This window comes from Lactuca saligna, chromosome 1 (genome assembly GCF_052625555.1).
Source record: "Lactuca saligna cultivar CGN05327 chromosome 1, ASM5262555v1, whole genome shotgun sequence".
NCBI classification, from domain to species: Eukaryota; Viridiplantae; Streptophyta; class Magnoliopsida; order Asterales; family Asteraceae; genus Lactuca; species Lactuca saligna.
In genome coordinates, this window is record NC_136417.1 from 147,815,463 (window position 1) to 147,835,597 (window position 20,135).

The 20,135-nt window shown below is 38.1% G+C and overlaps 1 protein-coding gene across 1 annotated transcript; it reads right to left on the reverse strand.

Moving 5' to 3' along the window:
• Positions 1-9,840: 9,840 nt before the first annotated feature.
• LOC145012491 (uncharacterized) lies at positions 9,841-10,206 on the reverse strand. Its single transcript, XM_078971295.1, has one exon. It carries the CDS (start codon positions 10,204-10,206, stop codon positions 9,841-9,843), a length of 366 nt encoding a protein of 121 aa, XP_078827421.1.
• Positions 10,207-20,135: the final 9,929 nt, after the last annotated feature.

Below are 20,135 nucleotides of genomic sequence, written 5' to 3' on the forward strand. Positions count from 1 at the left end.
GTTACAGAAAATTTCCGGACTTTTGAGTATTTCAGGTTTAGCACTTAAGGAGATATCAGGAGAGTGGATGCACTAGGGTTTTGTGCAACACTGTTATTCCAATACTCTAAGATATTAGAGTTCATTTCGGGAATAAAAATATTTCTGCCAAAAATCTCAGGACTATATATAGAAATCTGAACCAAATAATTCATTAGTTACATTTCCAATTAGAGAAAAGCCAAATTCTCTCTCACGGATCTTCGGGTTTTTATCCCAAAACGTGAGTACCTTTCTCTAATTGTATTATATGGCTTATAATGTGCTTAATAACATTATTTTCATAACAAAACCACTAGATTCGGGAGTTTACCGCCCAAGAACACGTGGAGAGTAAACTCCATTTTAAGGGCCAAAAGTGTCCCAATGTCCCTCAAAGCCTTAAAACTCAACATAGGGACTAGCATTACATGTTTTAGACCACAAAAGAATTAAGAATCAAGGATGAAAGTGAGTTCACGGCCAAGGAGATTCTTGGGCCATGAACTCCATTTTTATGAGCCAAAATACCTTAAAAACCCTCCTTAAGCTAAGAGACTAATTTGGGCATGTACCTAAATGAGTTTAGGGATAGCTAACACACTTAGAACACCAAGAGTGAGGTGTTAACGGCCCAAAAGGTTCTAGGGCCGTGAACTCCATAAAATGGTGCCAAATGGTGCCATAAACTCTTCTAAAGCCAAGAACAAAAGCCTAGTTTAGTTCCTAGTTAATTTAGAGACTTGAAAACACCATAATCATCCTCCCAAGGGAGATTATGGCCGTAATCTCCAAGGGAATATGGTCCTAGTGCCGTAAACTCCTAAAAGGAGTTATATTATGCCCTAAACTCTTCCATAGACCAAGCCATCAAGTAGAAATGCTTATTAGGGCCTTATAGAGCATCAAACATCAAATGGACACATAGGTATGAGTTCACGGCCGTAAACTCATGAGTTTACGACTGTAAACTCATTTGGTAGTGTTATTAGGGCTGTGAACATCATGGGGGAGTTTTCCTTGAGCCCTACACACAATAGCTTCCCCTACAAACACTTAGATGAAATCCTAGAGGCTAATAACACTTGATATTGGTGTTTAGCATGTCCTAGGGTGTCTTGACTTGCTTATTAGTTGTTTATAGACTAATTTGTTACATATATGTGAAATTATATGTTAACCAGGATCATAGAGTGTGTTCAACACTTCAGTTGACACCTACTGGTCCTACCTCTTCAGTTCATCCGTATCACCCACAATAGGTGAGTTCATACCCCTTTATCAATGTTTTAACAGTTTTTAAATGTTTGATGGGGGGGATACAAGTAGAATTATGCTAATTATTATATCAATCATATGTGATTAATAAGTAGCATTCAAATGATTGGCTATTCATTAGCCGTTTTACTGAACAATTTCCTTCAGATGATTTTTGTAAACATTTTATATGTTTAAAACTCCTTATTACATTGTAAATTTTACTCTGTATGTTTTATTTCAAACTTATTTTTAATTGTTATTCAAACAAATGTTTCCTTATACTAAATTGTTTTATCAAACCCATGCCTTCAAACCGTTTTATAGATTGACATCAAGTCGATCTTTTCTTAAGATAATAATTATGTTCAAAGGTTTTACAAAACTTATTTATGCTTTTATATTATAAATTGCATGCCTCTATATGTATAGTTATATAAGAAATGTTTAAAAGACTTAGGAAGGCTATCCACCCTATTTCCTTTTCGCGCTTGAGATGTGGTCTGATGGGATATCGGGTACACGTCCGAAGGTCGTTTAAATATTAGTAATATAACATGTGTACATATATAGTCATAAAGGTTCATCCAGTTCATCCAATGCCCTTGGGTAGCAAGGGTATACATCCATGTTCATACGTACCATTTAAATTACTAGTAAACTACCATATGGGTAGTTTAGGAACATACTAGAATAGAACGCGATATCATACCATGAGTCAGTTCATTCACGAGTCAACTATACTAGAAAGAGAACATATACAACTATACTAGAGAGAGAACATATACAACTATACTAGAAAGAGAAAATATACAACTATACTAGAAAGAGAATATATACAACTATACTAGAAAGAGAACATATACAACGATACTAGAACGAGTACATTACTATACTTGCTAGGTAGAGAGCACGTACATTACAGCTAGAACAGTTCTTTACATTACATATACATTAATACGTTAATTAATGTGATATGAATCGAAGCATGACTTAAATGTCATGGCCCGTGTTGTAGCTAGAGTCTCTTGAAGGGAGAGCGTGAGTTTGCGTATAGATCTATACTTGATTGACTATCCTACACCTTGCTGCTAGCTACAGCCGGACCTGCAGGTCTGCGGGTGCCAAACGTCATACCTTTTTACGACCATTCTTATGTCGTTGTTACCAGTCAATAGTATGGTACAATTAATCACATGATGCCTTAATATAAATTCGGTTTAAGGTAGTTAGTACAACAGTAGTTCTTATGGCGCTACAATTTAGTACTACATTAATTTTCCCTGTATATATATTTAGTGATCTATTCACTTAAACTATAAATGTAAAAACTATATTTTGTTAATGATAGTTACACTTGGGAAAATTACACACTTTTACATAAAACGAACATTTAGAACAATTAAGTCTGGGTAGAAGACTACATTGAGAACAGTTAGGTGTTGGTAGAAGACACCCTTATATAATAGTAGGAATCATAGGGATTTCTAGAGTTTTTCAAACGTTTACAGTTGTTTTACAAACATTTTTATACTTACAGTTGATAAACTTACAAATTCTTACATACAAATTAAGATACTAAAATACTTATGATCTCACCAGCTTCAAAGCTGATACTTGCTTTCAAAATTACTTGTATCCTCAGGTCATTATAGACAGGTACCGATGCAAGGAGAAAGGAAGATGGAGCTCGTTCAAGACTCCTCTTTCATTTTGATTTATGCTTTATTGTTTATAAAAATTTGATAGAACACTTGTATAATAATTATATTATTAATGAAATGGATGATGTTGTTGCTTGTTTACTACTTTTCATTGTTGTGATACTGTACATTACATCCTCCGCCCCAGAACGTTTCCGTCGTTCTTGGTTTTGGGGTGTGACAGCATAACGGCTTTATGAGTAGTGTAGTCACTTAAACATAGAGTCGGGGTACATAGCATAGATCCTAGGGACATGGTACTAAAGACTGATACAGCTGACCCAAGTCGCGGTGAGATGTGCCAGGGGGTGGTGCTGAGGAAGTGGATTCTCCCTGAAGATGAGCCACCTGTCGTTCTGCATCTTGGGGTCGGGACTCCCACCTCACCTGCCTCATGTGGAACTCCCGAAGGACGTCTCACGTCTCCTGCTCTGCACGCTCGACCCTAGTCCACGTCTGACGTACCTGATCAGTGGTACTCTGAGCTAGGTCCTCTGTGTTCCGTAATCGTCTCACCATGACCGGAAGGGCACGATTGGCCGATCCTCCATCCCTCAGGTCAAAGAACTCGCATGACATGCCAAACGGGGGTCGCTGTCCCTGCAGCCTGATCCATCTCCAAAGATTAATACCTTAGGGGGGTGTAGGACCAGTGGGGCCCACCCAGTAAGCAGACACCCTAATCGGATAAGGGGGGTTGATGACTTCGGACTCCGCGTCCGAATCACCCTCTTCGTTATCACTAGGTTCCTCCTCGAGACCTCCTTCAGCTTCCTCCTCCTCCTCCTGTTCCTCTACTAGCTCGGTAGGTTCGCCCTCGACTCCTGCTTTAGATTCCCTATCGGATTCTTCCTCGGGCTCTTCTTCAGGTTCTTCGTCCAACCATCCGTTATTCCCTTGGTCTGGGAAATAAGGATCTTCGGGGTGGTGGAAACCCACCATATTGTTTGCAAGAGTGTATAAATATGCTAATATCATACCTAAGACGTTTTATTTACTAAATATGCTGAGTTGGCGTTCTCTTCTTGGGGGATAAAAGGGTATGTTTTTAGGATCCCTAGTCATCACGATTTCCTCAAGACATGTGATGGTTGTACCTCGAAGGAAATGTAGTTGATCAGGCTACATCCACTCCTTGATACGACTATAACAGTCCCGACTTAACCGATATGCTAGCATTATCTTGTTTAGTTCGGTATTATGTTCTGTTTCCTAATTCACACAAGCGAGGATCTTTTATCGTTGTGTTTTACTTGTTTTGTTTAGAGTTGTGTTAGTCCCTCTTTTGGTTTATAGTTGCATATCAATGTGTGGTTAGACATGCTATTTCACTATAAATAGAGCTCTGATACCAACCTGTCACACCCAAGAACCAGACGGTGGAAACATCTGAGGGCTCTTCTGACTTAAATTGAATACTGTCACAATGAATATACTTGAAGCATAACATAAATCATCACCATGCATTGAAATAATACAAACGATATTGTTTACATCTAATACATAGTTTTAGTCATTACAACTTCATAACAAAAATTGTCCGGTGGATATCATAAGCAAACACCCTAACACTACTTGGTACTTATTCTTCAGTTTACCTGCCACCAGAGAATACAAGTCATTTTTGAAAAATGTCAACATATGAAATGTTGGTGAGTTCATAAGCAATGTTGTGATAAAACGATTTAGAGTAGTTTGTAAAACCCAGAAAATCCGATATTTTCTGAAAAGATTATTGTAAAAAAAATGTGAAGATCCGTAAATATATGCTCGTTGATTGTTCAAAACATGTATAATTGTTGAACTTTTGTATAGATCGCGCAAGTGAAAATGTTGAACTTCCCAGGAAAACCCGATGTTTTCCCAATACATAACATACAATGACTTCTCTATTATTATACCGATACGTCGAATGATTTTGTGAGTTGTTATAATCACGCATTAAAGAAAATGATTAGTTTATAACTATAGATTACGAACGATCCTTAAACGCATCGGCCGTTACTACTCACTTAATCCACCCACCATGATTATTCTTGTTTAACGCCCTGAATCTGTTTACTTTGATTTCTCATAAGCCCAACAACCGAGGAGAAAGGAGAGTACGAAGTCCCATTATTTCCATGAGTTATTTAAGGCTATCGGGAATGCGAAACATACGTTGGCCCAACTCGCATTTGACTTTTCGACCTTACTAGCAGTACTAATGGGCCAATAGGGCTCGATAGCACATTAGAGCCAGTGACAGTCCTTTTACATGAAATCGGGTCATGAGAGGCCCAATAACACATAAGCACATTCCCTTTGGGCCCAAAGATCATGTTAATGGGCTAGAAAGGCCAAAAAAGCATGATTTGAAACTTTCAAGCCCAAAGTTTGTAAGTTAGCTTATCATAGTTATCGCATGTCTAACGAATGGCTTTGGTTTGATGATTTTGTTTTATTATTGATTCGAGACCAAATCAATTCGTTTTGTAACGATATTTGTTATTGGGAGTGTAATGTTTTCCGTTTCGTCGGTAGCCGTGCATCTTGTATTTTGTATTAATGAATTTAATTTGTTTGAAAATGGAATTTGACCTTTTCACCACCTTTCTTTCATAAAATAACGCTTTTGGTCCTCTCATATAAAAGAATTTCATTTTTAGTCCTTAAAACCCTTTTCTTGACACTTTTGTATTATTTATTTGAAGAAAACACGATTTTAACCCAAAACTTATTTTGTTGATAGCTTCAGCCCCTTCAAAATAGTGTTTCACGGTTAGGAACTCATTTTCACAAGTTTTACAGTTTTGACCCAAAATCTAAAAAGTTTACATTTTTGGTCCTTTTTTATAGTGAAAAGCATTTTTGACCATTATAAACATTTTGTTATGCTAATTACCCCCTGTTTTACAGAAAGTTACATTTTCAGCCCTTCAAACTTATCACTTTCGCATTTTGAGGCTTATTGGGCCGAGAAGCCTATAATTAGCCCATTAGGCTAAAAATTTACATTTTAAGTCCCTTAAAATTCCTAATGTTTAGAAAAATATTTATAGAAACTGTTTTGACCCTTTTAAACTTCAAGAAATCGTGACTTGTTTATTTTGACCCCAAGTTTGTATTTTTGACAATTTAAGCTCAAAAATGGGTTTTATGTTAGAATTTGTTCATCATGAACTTATAAGCTATTATTCTTGACTTTTTTTTAGTGTAAGATAGCTTAAGTTATGTGTGTTTCCTTTCTCATGTCTTAGATCTCGGTTTTACACCCTTTTTGGTAACATATTCATCACAATACACATGAAACCACACACATACATCCATCAAATCACACATAGCACACATATACACATAGATCTACACATTTTTCTTGTATTCTCCCCTATAAAACTCATAAATACCGATAAGAAAGGGGTATGAAGCTCACCTTGAGTGTGGTTTCGGTTTTTGAAGGAAAAGATGAAGAAGAATTCGATCCTAGCAACCTTCCTTGGAGGATCTCGAACTTAGATGTTTCTAAGGTGCAAGATCACAAGTGTTGTATGAGATAAGGAATATTGTTGGTAAAATGAAGAAGATATGTTATGAATCAAAGAGATAACTTACCAAAGATGTGAACTACTTGATGAAAACCTCTTGAATCACAAGCAAAACTCGAGATTTTTGGATGAAGAGGAAGAGATGTGTCTTAAGTGATTTAGAGAGAATTTTTGTGAGGAATGTGTGTTTCTTTGTGTCTTCGCTGAGAGAAATAGAGAGAGGAGAGGAAAGAGTGAGATTGCATGGAAATATGAGAAGTGCATGGATGTTTGAAGTGTAATGCTTAGTTATCTCACATACAAAAATGATGTGGCATGCAAAAAGTCAACTCTTCCTTTCTTTTGGGCTTGGGCCGAGAATGGAGGGGGAAAAGGAAAGAATTTGGGCCCTTAAATGCTTAAGCCCAAATTATAGATAATTTAGATAACTTTTGGCCCAAAGTATATCAAGAAATGATTTTTATAACCTATTAGGGCTAAATTAGGTTAGTTGTGGTCCAATAAGGTCCATTTAGGTATTTTATTTCATTCTAGGCCCAACATGGACCAAAATGCTAAAATAAATGAAAGTGGGTCCAATTAGAGCCCTTTTAAGGATTCTAAGCCCAAGATAGTCAAATTGGCAGCTTATTGGTCCATTGGGCCCAATAAGGAAATCCTAGTCCAAAATGGACTTAAACAAGGATTTCTAGGGTTCTGCAATTCTTCGTTGACTATTTGAACGTTTGTATGAAGTGTTTGATTGAAGTTTTGTTGTTATTGAATAAGCATCCTACATGCTTTCACATTGTTGGTTCACATTTGTTATCATTGTTAAATGTTTACAAGGCATCGAATTTCCTAGTTGTGATACACTATATTCTCAACCTTTCCGTTTGATAAGATTTTCCCCACGTTTAATGTTTTACGCGTAGGTTATAGATTTTTCCATTCCAAAGGTATGTATACAAATTCATAAACTATGTACAGGTATATTTAAGATCTACAAAGTATGTAAATTTTCTTTCCAAGCCCAATTAACATGTAAATGGGCCAAAAGGTCCAATAACATAATAATACGATAATTTGGGCCCAATAGTCATGTAAATAGGCCACAAATGCCCAATAAACATGTAATAGATCACTTAGGCCTAAATTAACATGTAGGTAGGTCGCAAGGCCCAATAAACATGTCATGGAAAACTTTGGGCTCAATATACACTTAATTGGGCCCTTAGGGCCCAATGGCCAAGATCGTGAATATTAGGTCCATTAAATAGTTATTGACATGTTTCGTTCGTTTATTTTACTCCGTTATTTGTTTTAGCTTGAGTTTTATTAGATTGATAATAAAAACTTCTTTTTTTTTTTTTTTTTTTTTTTTTTTTTTTTTTTTTGTAAAAATGACATTTTTGGCCAATAACATTCCAATGTTTAATTAAGGCCTAAAGTTTGTAAAATTGACACTATAGTCCATAAATTATAAAAATTTGCAATTTTGTCTCAAATGTCTAAGAATTTATGGTTTTAGCCGAAAAGGTTGTATTTTCACTTTTAGAACCCTATTTTACAGAAAAGTGCATTTTAAACCCTTTGTTTTTTAAAATTTACACTTTCGGCCCAATTTTGGAAAAATGTACATATTTGGTCCAATTTAAAAATAAATGTTATTTTTACCCTTAAATTTGGTTTATCTTCATTTATGATTCAAACTATGGAAAAATATCATTTCTAACCAAAAACTTCATTTTGTTCGCAATTTGGTCCCCAAAAACTGTGAGGCCCAAATGTTGGCCCATTAAGCTTAAATTTTCATTTTGACCATTTTTAAAGTACGTTTAAAATAAAAATACATTTATATACATGTAGGACCTGTTTGGACCTTATGAAAACTTAAATGACACTTTTTACTAGTATATTTTGTTTTCTTGACAATTTTGACCTTTAACAAGGTTCTTGTTGACATCTTTTGTATCTTAAACATGTAATCACTTTTGGCTTGATAATGTGATGTATATAATGTCACAGTCATAGATCTTTGCTCAATATTACTTAAAATTTCGAGATCTACTAAGATCTAACACATTTTATACAAACAAAGCTAAGAAATCACACAAAACATGCATATAACACATATATCTACACATTTTACTTGCATTTTCCCCCAAAAATCATATGAAAACTGAAAAACAAGGGGGTATGAACTCAACTTTGATTGATTTTTCGGTTTTTGAAGAAGAAGTGGAAGAGATTTTGGTTCTAGCACACCTTTGATGTAGACCTAGAGCTTATGGGGGGGTTTTTCTAAGAGTATAATCACTAAAAATGTTTAGGAGAAGTGATGTAATCAAGAGAAAGGAGTTATATCATTTGGGTATGTACAAACTTACCAAGAAATGGTGATTTCCTTGTGAACATCCTCTTGAGACATAAGAAATTTTTTCAAATATTGAAGGAAGAAGGAGATGAGTGCTTGAGAGTGATTAAGGAAGAAGTTTGATGAAGTATGTGTGTGAGTGTGTATGTTATGGCTCTTGGCCGAGGGTAGAAGAAGAGAGAGGATATAGATAGTAAAGTGACTAGCATGGGAATATGAGTGTCCTTGCATGGATATATGTTGAACATTATGGAGGTGGCACCTCCAAAGTCAAATCCCCCCTTCCATTTCATTTTTCCTTCTTTTATGATGGTGGGTCGAGATTTTTGGTCTAAGGAGAAAGGGTGGAGTAGTTTGGGCCTTGACTTGCCTTTACTCGAAATTATGAGGCCTAAATATTACTTTTTGGCCCATTGGGCCCTCAAAGATGTCCACGGCCCAATGAGTCTAATGAAAGAGGCTTAGGGTCCATTAAGGCTAATTACTTCACTAATGGCCCAATAAGGCCCATTAGGGTTAGAATGAATCATTCTAGGCCAAAATGGTCCAAAATGTTATAGATTTTATGAATTGGGTCCAATTAGGATCCAATTAGGGCTTCTAAGCCCAAAATGGTTGAATTGGATGCTCATTGGTCCATTAGGACCAATAAGGAACTCCTAGTCCAATTTGGACTCCAATTGAGATTCTTAGGGTTTTTAGACTCTTTGATGAACATAAATGTGAATTTAAATGAGCTTTGAGTGAGATTAACTTATAGTAGATGTTTTACAATAGCTAAATGGTTATATAAGAGTAGAATTTCCTAGCTAAAATGCTAGTTATGACATCATCCCCCCGTTAGTGGGAATTTAATCCCGAAATTCTTTTGAAAACTAGGATTGTGAAGGAAAGAATAAGTGAGGGTACTTTTGCTTCATTTGGTCTTCTCGTTCCCACATGAATTCTGCCCCATGTTTTGCGCTCTAATGGACTTTCACAATTAAATACGGCTTGGCTTTGTACGCTTTACCTCCCTATCCATAATCTCGGCTCGTTCTTCGATGAACAGGAGATTCTCGTTTATCTCAATCTCTTCTAATGGGAAGAAAAGGGTTTCATCTGATAGACACTTTTTCATATTCGAGACGTAGAACACTGGGTGTACGTTGCTAAGCTCGGTGGGTAGCTGCAGCTTGTAAGCTACTGGACCAATTCGGGCAAGAATCTTGAACGGTCCAATGTACCGCGGGTTCAATTTTCCTCTTTTCCCAAATCGAATCATTCCCTTCCATGGAGAGACCTTTAATATCATGCGATCCCTGACTTGAAATTCTAGTGCCTTTTGTCGCTTGTCGACATAGCTCATTTGTCGGTCTCGCTATGCTTGAAGTCGAGATTTGATTTGGACTATCCTCTTGGTTGTTTCATGAATGATTTCCGGTCCTGTAAGAGCGCTGGATGGCGATTGCTCTTTTGCTAGTTGAGTGTCACCCATCTCGGCCCAACATAGGGGTGATCTACATTTACAACCATAGAGAGCCTCGAAGGGAGCAACTTTGATGCTCGTATGGTAACTGTTGTTATAAGAGAATTCGATCAGAGGCAAATAGGCATCCCATGATTTTCCAAAGTCAATCACGCAAGCTCGAAGCATATCCTCGAGTGTCTCGATGGTACGCTCACTCTGACCATCCATCTATAAGTGGTAGGCGGTACTCATATCTAGCTGTGTTTCCATTGCCCTATGAAGAGATTGTTAGAATCTTGTAGTAAATGAGCCATCTCAATCCGAGATAATAGATATTGGCACTCCATGGAGTCTGACAACCTCCTTGAGGTTGATTCGGGTCAGCTTTTTCATCTTGTAGGATTCTTTTATTGGTAGGAAATGAGCGGATTTTGTTCGTCTATCGACGATTTCCCAGATAGCGTCTAATCTGTCTGCTGTCTTTGGCAATTTTTTCACGAAATCCATGGTAGTCCTCTCCCATTTCCACTCGGGTATCATTGGTTGCTGCAGAAGTCCCGAGGGCTTTTGGTATTCCACTTTCACCTTGGCGCATGGAACACACTTGCCCACGAAAGTGGCTATCTCTACCTTTATATGATGCCACCAATATTGTTGCTTGATATCCATGTACCTTTTATCTTACCCCGGATGAATAGAATATCACGTCTTGTGGGCTTCATGCATGATTACTTCTCTAAATCTCGTGATTTTAGGAACCTATATTTTATTCATGAAGTAGTGAGTTCTGTTGTTTTTAACTTCAAGCTCCTTCTCCATTCCTCGTAGTGATTCACTAGCGATATTTTCTGACTTCATGGCGTCTAATTTGGATTCCTTGACCTGTAAGGCTAGGGGAGATTGGATGGTGATTGATAGGGTCTTCATACGATGACTTGAATACTCCTTTCGACTCACGACATCGGCTACCATGTTAACCTTGCATGGATGGTATTTGATCTCACACTCATAATCATTTAACAGTTCAACCCATCTTCGCTACCTCATGTTTACTTCCTTTTGAGTTAGAATGTGCTGGAGACACTTATGGTTTATAAAGATGGTGCACTTGGTACCATATAGGTAGTGCCTCCAAAATTTCAGGGCGAAGACCACCGCTCCCAGTTCCAGGTCATGTGTGGTATAATTTACTTCATGCATTTTCAGTTGTCTGGATGCATAAGCAGTTACGTTCCCGCATTGCATAAGGACACAACCAAAACCCTAATTTGAAGCATCGCAGTAAACTATGAAGTCTTCGGTTCCATCCGGTAAGGATAGCACTGGAGCACTATAGAGGGCTTGCTTCAAGGTTTGGAAAGTGATCTCTTGCTTCTCCATCCAGTTGAACAGTACACCTTTCTGTGTCAATGTGGTGAGGGGTTTGATGGCGAGCTTATTCAGTTCCCTATAGTCAATGCCCATCCTGAAGGATCTGTCTTTCTTTTTAACAAAAAGAACCGGAGCTCTCCATGGAGAGAAGTTTGGTTTAATGAATCGTTTATTCAGGACTTCACTTAGTTGGCTTAACAATTCATGCATTTCAGCAGGAGCCAACCTATAGGGTGATTTGGCAATTGGAGTGGCTCCAGGCACTAGGTTGATTCTGAATTCGATTTGTCGTTTTGAGGGTATTCCAAGAAGTTCCTCTGGAAACACATCCAAGAACTCACATGCCACTGGGATGTTTTGAATGCTCGCTATGTAACGTCCCAAAAATCACGACTGAAATTTTTCTTGAAACATTACTAAAACCATATTTATAAAAGCCATATCATATACATTCAGAGTATTAATTAAAAACATATTCTCATTATCAGAGTAAAACATCCCAGGCTGTCTAATTAATGGTGTGTGCCATGCGATCACCCCAAGCTCTTCCCTCCGCTACCGGAAGTACCTGAAACCAAAACTGAAAACCGTAAGCATGAAGCTTAGTGAGTTCCCCAACCTACCACAGACCCTGCACAAACACATATAGCACATACTAGGCTACACCTGCTATTTCGGGCCTTACCCCCTACCTCGGGCCTTGCCCGCTACAACGGCTCCGCCGCTCTAGGCCTCGCCTGGCTTCGAGCCCCGCTTGAATACATATTTGTTTCTTTTAGACCCTGCCTGTCTCTGGGCCTCTCCACTAATCACATAATATAAAATAACATATAACACATAACTGAACATACCCTACTGTATTTTTTTCCTAACGCCTCGCCTGTCTTGGGCCTCACCCCTATCCTGCTACTAGTGGGTCATGGAACCCCATCCAAGCTACTACTGTAAGTGAGATACGCCCCCCCTCCCGCGCCCACACTCACTCCATACCTGTCTCGGGCCTCGCCCCTTCTCTGCTACTAATGAGATATGGAACACCGTCCATACTCTACTATTAGTGAGATACACGGCCTCGCCCACACTCACCTCCCTACCAGGCACATGAATACATCACACAGACAACAAGTACACTCTATCATGCAAACCACTCCTTGGGCACCCGCCCGATATTGGACCTTGTTCCTAAATGTCATAATAGCAAACAGTGCCTAGGGCTAACCCTCAGGTCTTCCTACTCATAACCACATGGGCCGACATTGTGGCTGTAGACCCATTCACACAAAAGACAACTCACCTACACTGCTGAACTTTGTTGGTAACCCTCTGGCTGCTGTCCAACAATTCTCTGAACTGTTGCTCCACTAGCTCCCCGAGCTACCAATATCAATATATATATATATATATATATATATATATATATATATATATATATATATATATATATATATATATATCACTTAGATCCAAACTGAACTCTAGAAGCCAACTAAGTCTACTCTTGACAAAGTCAAAGTCCTAGTCAAAGTCAACCTTCCTGATTGACTTTACTCGCTGAGGCAACCCGTTGACTCGTCGAGTCCTTATATTCAGAAATTTTCACAATACACCTTAACTCGCCGAGTCACCCCATCGACTTGTCGAGTTCAACGATATCCAAGTCCCATCCTGTCCAACTCACTGAGTCACCACTCAACTCACCCACCGATCTAATTCTTAACCAGAAAAGGCTGAGGTTCTGAGGTCCAACACATTGAATCCAAGAGCAGACTCGCCGACTTCACGGAAATCTTCAACAGACTCGCCGAGTTGTTCTTCAACTCGTCGAGTTCCTGCATATCTTCATACAACTCGTCGATTCCAAGAACACACTCACCGAGTAGTTTCAGTTCTTAATCCATATAGTGGCTTTTCGAGCCATGCAGGGGCTCCAAACTATAGATCCACTCTTCTAAGGCCCATCCTTCACGTAAAGTTGCAAACTTTACATGAAACCAAGGAGCTATAGGCTTAAAACTCTCTAGGGCTAGGGTTTGAAACAAGCATGCTTCACCAACACACCAAAGACTGATACTTTATGGATTTCTGGGCCAAGACAACTCTAGATCTGAAGTTCTATTTGCTCACAAAGGCACAATAAATGAATTGGCCTTGGAAATGGAACAAAATGATAAAATTTAACTAGGAAAGGGAATCTAAATGAATAACATCCAAAGTATGAGCTCCATACCTTCCAATGATATGAAATAGCACACCAACTCAGAGCCCACTGCCAGTTCTTGAATCACCCAAGGTTCCTTTCTTCCTTTTTGCTTTTAAGCCACCAAATGGAAAAGAAAGTTTGAGAGTACTATAATGGAGGCTTAGGGTTTCGAGGGAAGGTAAAGGGTGTGATGGAGGCTGGGGTGAAGGCCTGAAATGGTGCTTAAATAGGGCACCAAGCTCGGGAATCAGGGTTTCCCCACCCAGACCTAACTCTGTCACATCCCCAAACCAAGGATGGCGGAAACGTCCGGGGGTGGAGGACTTCATGTACAGTATCACAACAACGAATATAATAGTGCTCAAAGTAAATACAACCATCATAAATATAATTGAAAAAGTTACACCAAAGTATATGTTTACATGATTCAAAATCAATTACATTATGATGACAAAAATAATGGTTGACGGTTTAACGTCCCATCCTCAAAGCGATGAAGTTTTCCTGTTACACCGATTTCCTGAGAATACAAGTAGTTTTGAAAAGTGTCAACAATTAAGTTGGTGAGTTCATGAGAGTTTTGTTTGAAGTAGAAACCGTTTTCCTTGTAAAATCAATATAGTTTGATTTCCAGAAAATCCAATATTTTCTTAGTTAAGTGTGAATAGAAATATTCCTATATGATGCATTAATGAACCCCGAGAATGAACCATAGAGTTCCTCTATAATCGTCCAACGTATATAAGTTATATAAGGTTTAAATTAGATAAGACGTTGAATATAGTGGGTCTGCCCTAGGTCCACAACCCAACGAGGAACAGGAGATGAGGCGGGCACCACCAATTCTAGGCCAATCAAGACTAAATTCTTATATGACTCAAACATATACGCTCAGCGATTATAGTTGAAGTCTAACAATTCTAGATGAAATATAGTTTTAATATCATAATACCTATCTTAAGTGAACCTGATACTTTGTATCGGTACCCCCTTTTGTAGAAAGACCCGGCACTTTGTATTTGTACTCCTTTTTGTATAAAAACAGGCACTTTGTATTTATACCCCTTTTGTATAAAAACCGGCACTTTGTATTTGTACCCCTTTTATATATAAACCCAACACTTTGTATTTGTACCCCCGTTTGTATAAAAACCCGGTACTTTGCATTTGTACCCTTTTTGTATAAAAACCGGCACTTTGTATTTGTACCCCTTGGTATATATAAACCTGGAACTTTGTATTTGTACCCCCTTTTTGTATAAAAACCGGTACTTACAGTACAAGTTGGTTTCATAGAGAATGCCACATAGGACATAGATAGGGAAAAGAAAAATTCATTGTTAATAGGGAAAGAAGGTAAGGCATCTACTACTGGCGGCGGTCATCCCTTTGGTGAACCCTCACTTCAGCTAGTTGCCGCTCCATATCAGGCAGGTGCCTTTCGTATACCCTCTGGCGTACTCAGAGTTCTATGACTTCGGTTCGTGTTTCAGTCAGTGCTTGCAACAGGGTTTTGTGGTCTCTCTTAGATTTTTCGCGATCGTGCTCAAGGCGATTGGTGCAGATCGTATGCATTCACGCATTTGCATCAACCTCTGCAGTACGATGGAGAGTTGCTCTGCTCTGAATCTCGTTTCGGGTAACCCTACGGACCAGGATTAGAAGAATTCTATCTGCCGAGCTTCCTTCGCTTATGTTGTAGAAGCTTCGGTCTCCATTAAACAGCATAGGTTGGTCTTGTTCTTCGCTCCATGTTTCCAAGCACTCTACCTAAGGAGGCGTCGGGCCTTGAAAAGTCGGACGAGGGTTCGGATTCAGAACAAGAGTGATCGGGGATAAGTTCTCCACTTCAGGATCGGAGTCAAAACCATCAGCATAGCCTTCAGCTTGGTGACCATCTACAGGGGTTAAGTAATCATTCTACGGCTCCTCTCCGAGCCATTTGGTATTGTCGTGGTTAGGGTAGTACGGGTCGTCGTGGGGATGGAATCCAGCCATGATATCTTCGCGAGAAATGGGGATATAAGAAATAACTAAGTAGACATACTAATTAGATAATTATAAGATGATCTTTATCAGGTACTTCAACATATTGTTTAGTGCATACTAGTTATATGTATTTGGGATAGGATAGACCTTCGAATAAGTGACCTTAACTCTAGATCCCCAATCCAACGAGAACAGGAAGTAGAGCAAAGATCCATAGATTCTAAGTCTATGACGTCCTGGATACATAAAATTTTAATGTATCCACTAAGCAACTATTGACCTATTGATAAAAATCTATTTAGTTCTCAGATATATAATTATAATAACACCAAATACCCCTATGGTATTTCATTGTGGTAGTGTTGGTAAGTTTTTAGACTTGTTGCCACATCACAGCCATTCTTGGGCATATGCTAATCACTTCTCGGACCAGCATAGTTGATCAGGCTATACCATTCTTAAGACTGACCATACATCCCCAAGCTTACATGTGATATCCAACAATCATTACTTTTGTTTTGTTCTAGAATGATGATGACCTTAGTATGTATGCATGCATGTATACTTTTAACAAGAAGCTATTTATTTCTAAAAGTATAGTTGTTTTGAAAACTTTAAATCAGAGACCTTGGTCCCAATGCATTTATAGTTTGTATATCTTATGTGGTTCGATATACTTAGTTCACTATAAACAATGCTCTGATACCAATCTGTCACACCCCCAAACCAAGGATGGCGGAAACGTCCGGGGGTGGAGGACTTCATGTACGGTATCACAACAACGAATATAATAGTGCTCAAAGTAAATACAACCATCATAAATATAATTGAAAAAGTTACACCAAAGTATATGTTTACATGATTCAAAATCAATTACATTATGATGACAAAAATAAATTGTTGACGGTTTAACGTCCCATCCTCAAAGCGATGAAGTTTTCCTATTGCACTCATTTCCTGAGAATACAAGTAGTTTTGAAAAGTGTCAACAATTAAGTTGGTGAGTTCATAAGAGTTTTGTTTGAGGTAGAAACCATTTTCCTTGTAAAATCGATACAGTTTGATTTCCAGAAAATCCAATATTTTCTTAGTTAAATGTGAATAGAAATATTCCTATATGATAGATTAATGAACCCTAGAATGACCCGTAGAGTTCCTCTATAATCGTCCAGCGTATATAAGTTATATAAGGTTTAAATTAGATAAAACGTTGAATATAGTGGGTCTGCCCTAGGTTCGCAACCCAACGAGGAACAGGAGATGAGGTGGGCACCACCAATTCTAGGCCAATCAAGACTAAATTCTTATATGACTCAAACATATACGCTCAGTGATTATAGTTGAAGTCTAACAATTCTAGATGAAATATAGTTTTAATATCATAATAACTATCTTAAGTGAACCTGGTACTTTGTATCGGTAACCCCTTTTTGTAGAAAGACCCGGCACTTCGTATTTGTACCCCTTTTTGTATAAAAACTGGCACTTTGTATTTGTACCCCTTTTTGTATAAAAACCGGCACTTTGTATTTGTACCCCTTTTTATATATAACCACGACACTTTGTATTTGTACCCCCGTTTGTATAAAAACCCGGTACTTTGTATTTGTACCCCTTTTTGTATATAAACCGGCACTTTGTATTTGTACCCCTTTTTATATATAAACCCGACACTTTGTATTTGTACCCCCTTTTGTATAAAAACCCGGTACTTTGTATTTGTACCCCCTTTTGTACGAGCATGTTATGTAAATGATCATAAACTATACCTATTATAGTTTATTAAATATTTGAAATGTATATGTACCCTAACTATACCTATTATAGTTTAGTATATTTCTTTGTGGTGTTTAAGAATCCCATTCTATGTAAGTCAAATGTATACTACAATATAGCTATGTTTAACTTGCTTTGTTTTGTACTAATGATTATGATGGAGGATTCTTATAAATACAGTAAGTAATTTCCTATTATACAAATATATCATAACAAGAAATACATGAAATATATGAAGTCATCAAAGACTTAACACTTTGCTCAATATGTTACAAAGTGTTTTGATAATTAGAAGCTGTTAACTAATTCTTAATCTTTCTGCATTGTTTTAGAAAAATCATACAAAGTCAAAAACTAGATCCGTAAATTCTGAGAGTTTCCAAAATGTGTCTAGTTTATTCATAGTTTTTATTACGGTTTTTAATGACCTCCAACTTGGGTGAAAAAGTCGATAATCATAGACTGGTCCGGATTGTTATTTGAAATGATAGGCAGTTTTGTAAAAATAACCATAAATTGTAGAAATATCGTATGGAGATGTGCAAGTAGTCATTTTAAAGCTACGAAATTTAACTATTTGCAACTTGTACAGTTTTGAAAACAAAAATGTTTAAGATGCCCAAAACAGTCCGTGATTGGAGTTGAAATTTTCTGATGAATGCTGTTAGAAAATTTTAGTTATGTTCTTGGTGATTTAACTTGTATTCCCCCCCCCCCCCCCCCCCCTGAAAACTTGAGAAAGCATGAAAATGTAGGGGTATGAACTCACCTTGAGTAATTTCAATAGATAAGTGTTGAAGAAGAGAAGTATTCAACCCAAGAACACTTGAAGAATCACTTGAAGATTCGAAGATCTAACACAAATATGATGGAGTTTGTGTATGATATCTTTGATTTGTGTAGAAGGAAGTGAAATAATCATATGGAGGATGGATTATACTTACCAAATGTGGAGGAAAAACTCAAGATCAGCCCTTGAATATCGAATTTTGTAGAAAAAAAGTTTGAGAGAAAAGTGGTGTTTGATTCTTGGTGAAATGAGAGCAAATGAGAGAAATGATGAGAGAGGATGTTTTGATCCAGCTCTAAAAACGTGGGAATGGGTGGAAATTGAGTGTAAGGGACATTGAAGTGACATAGGTAAGGTGGGGAGGTGTGGCTGGTCATAGAGTGGGTGTGGGGTGGTTGCTTGTGATATAAGATAAGGCAAGGTCAACACTCCACCTTAAATAAATCACCCATTAGATTTTTATTATTTAAATAATGATTTTCATAAAAATATGTTTAAATTATGAATATTTAGGGTTTATTGTGTTAAAATATAATTTCTGGAGAAAATCCCGCTTTAAAATCATGAAAAACGGGCTTAAAATGTTAAAAATATCAAAAATAGGCTAAAAGTGACAAAATTCCGAAATGTGGCCGAGTTTCGGTCTTCTGATGTTGGAACCGAGAGGTGAGAGGACAGAAACCGAGAGCGGAGAAGAGAGAGAGAGCAGAGACCGAGAGGTGGGAGAAGAAACCGAGAGAAGGGAAGAGAGAGAGAGAGAGCAGAGACCGAGAGGGGAAGAGAGACCGAGAGGGGAAGAGAGACCGAGAGGAGGCAGAGAGGCGGGAGGCGAACAGAGACAGAGAGGAGAGAAGGAGACAGAGAGGCGGGAAGAAGACAGAGACCGAGAGGCGAGTAGAGACAGAGACCGAGAGCAGGGCAAGGGAACCGAGAGACGGAGCAGGGAACCGAGAGGGGAGACCCAGAGCAGAGGCTCGGTCCTCGCGAGTTTCGGCCCGAGAGGCCTCTCTTCTTGGTTTCGGTTCCTAAGAAGGGTTTCGGTTCCTAAAGCCTATTTTACTCGTTCTCACTCCGTTTTGAGCCGTTTTTGACCCGGTTAAGGGTCGAAATGACCCGAATGATTCTAAAAAGTTACGGGAACTTTTGAGAGAGATTTGGGAGAGATTTCACATACTTGGAGAGATTTGGGAGAGATTTGACATTCTTGGAGAGATTTCTCATACAAAGAGATATTTGCGAGAGATTTCACATACTTGGAGAGATTTGGGAGAGATTTGACATTCTTGGAGAGATTTTTCATACAAAGAGATATTTGTGAGAGATTTCACATACTTGGAGAGATTTGGGAGAGATGTGACATTCTTGGAGAGATTTCTCATACAAAGAGATATTTGAGAGAGATTTCACATACTTGGAGAGATTTGGGAGAGATTTGACATTCTTGGAGAGATTTCTCATACAAAGAGATATTTGAGACAGATTTCACATACTTGGAGAGATTTGGGAGAGATTTGACATTCTTGGAGAGATTTCTCATACAAAGAGATATTTGAGAGAGATTTAGTGAAAACGATTGGGAGAGGTTTCATTTGTGACCTTTTTGAGTACCCGGCTTCGCAATGATGGGTCCGTAAACCCTGTTAAGCCTTGTTTAAGGATCTTACACACTCCCGATGAGTATGCAACATTGTTTTATCGGTT

What these genes read in the sequence shown, in the direction of transcription:
- LOC145012491 (XM_078971295.1), bottom strand. Translation starts at nt 10,206, where the DNA reads ATGAGCTATGTCGACAAGCGACAAAAGGCACTAGAATTTCAAGTCAGG.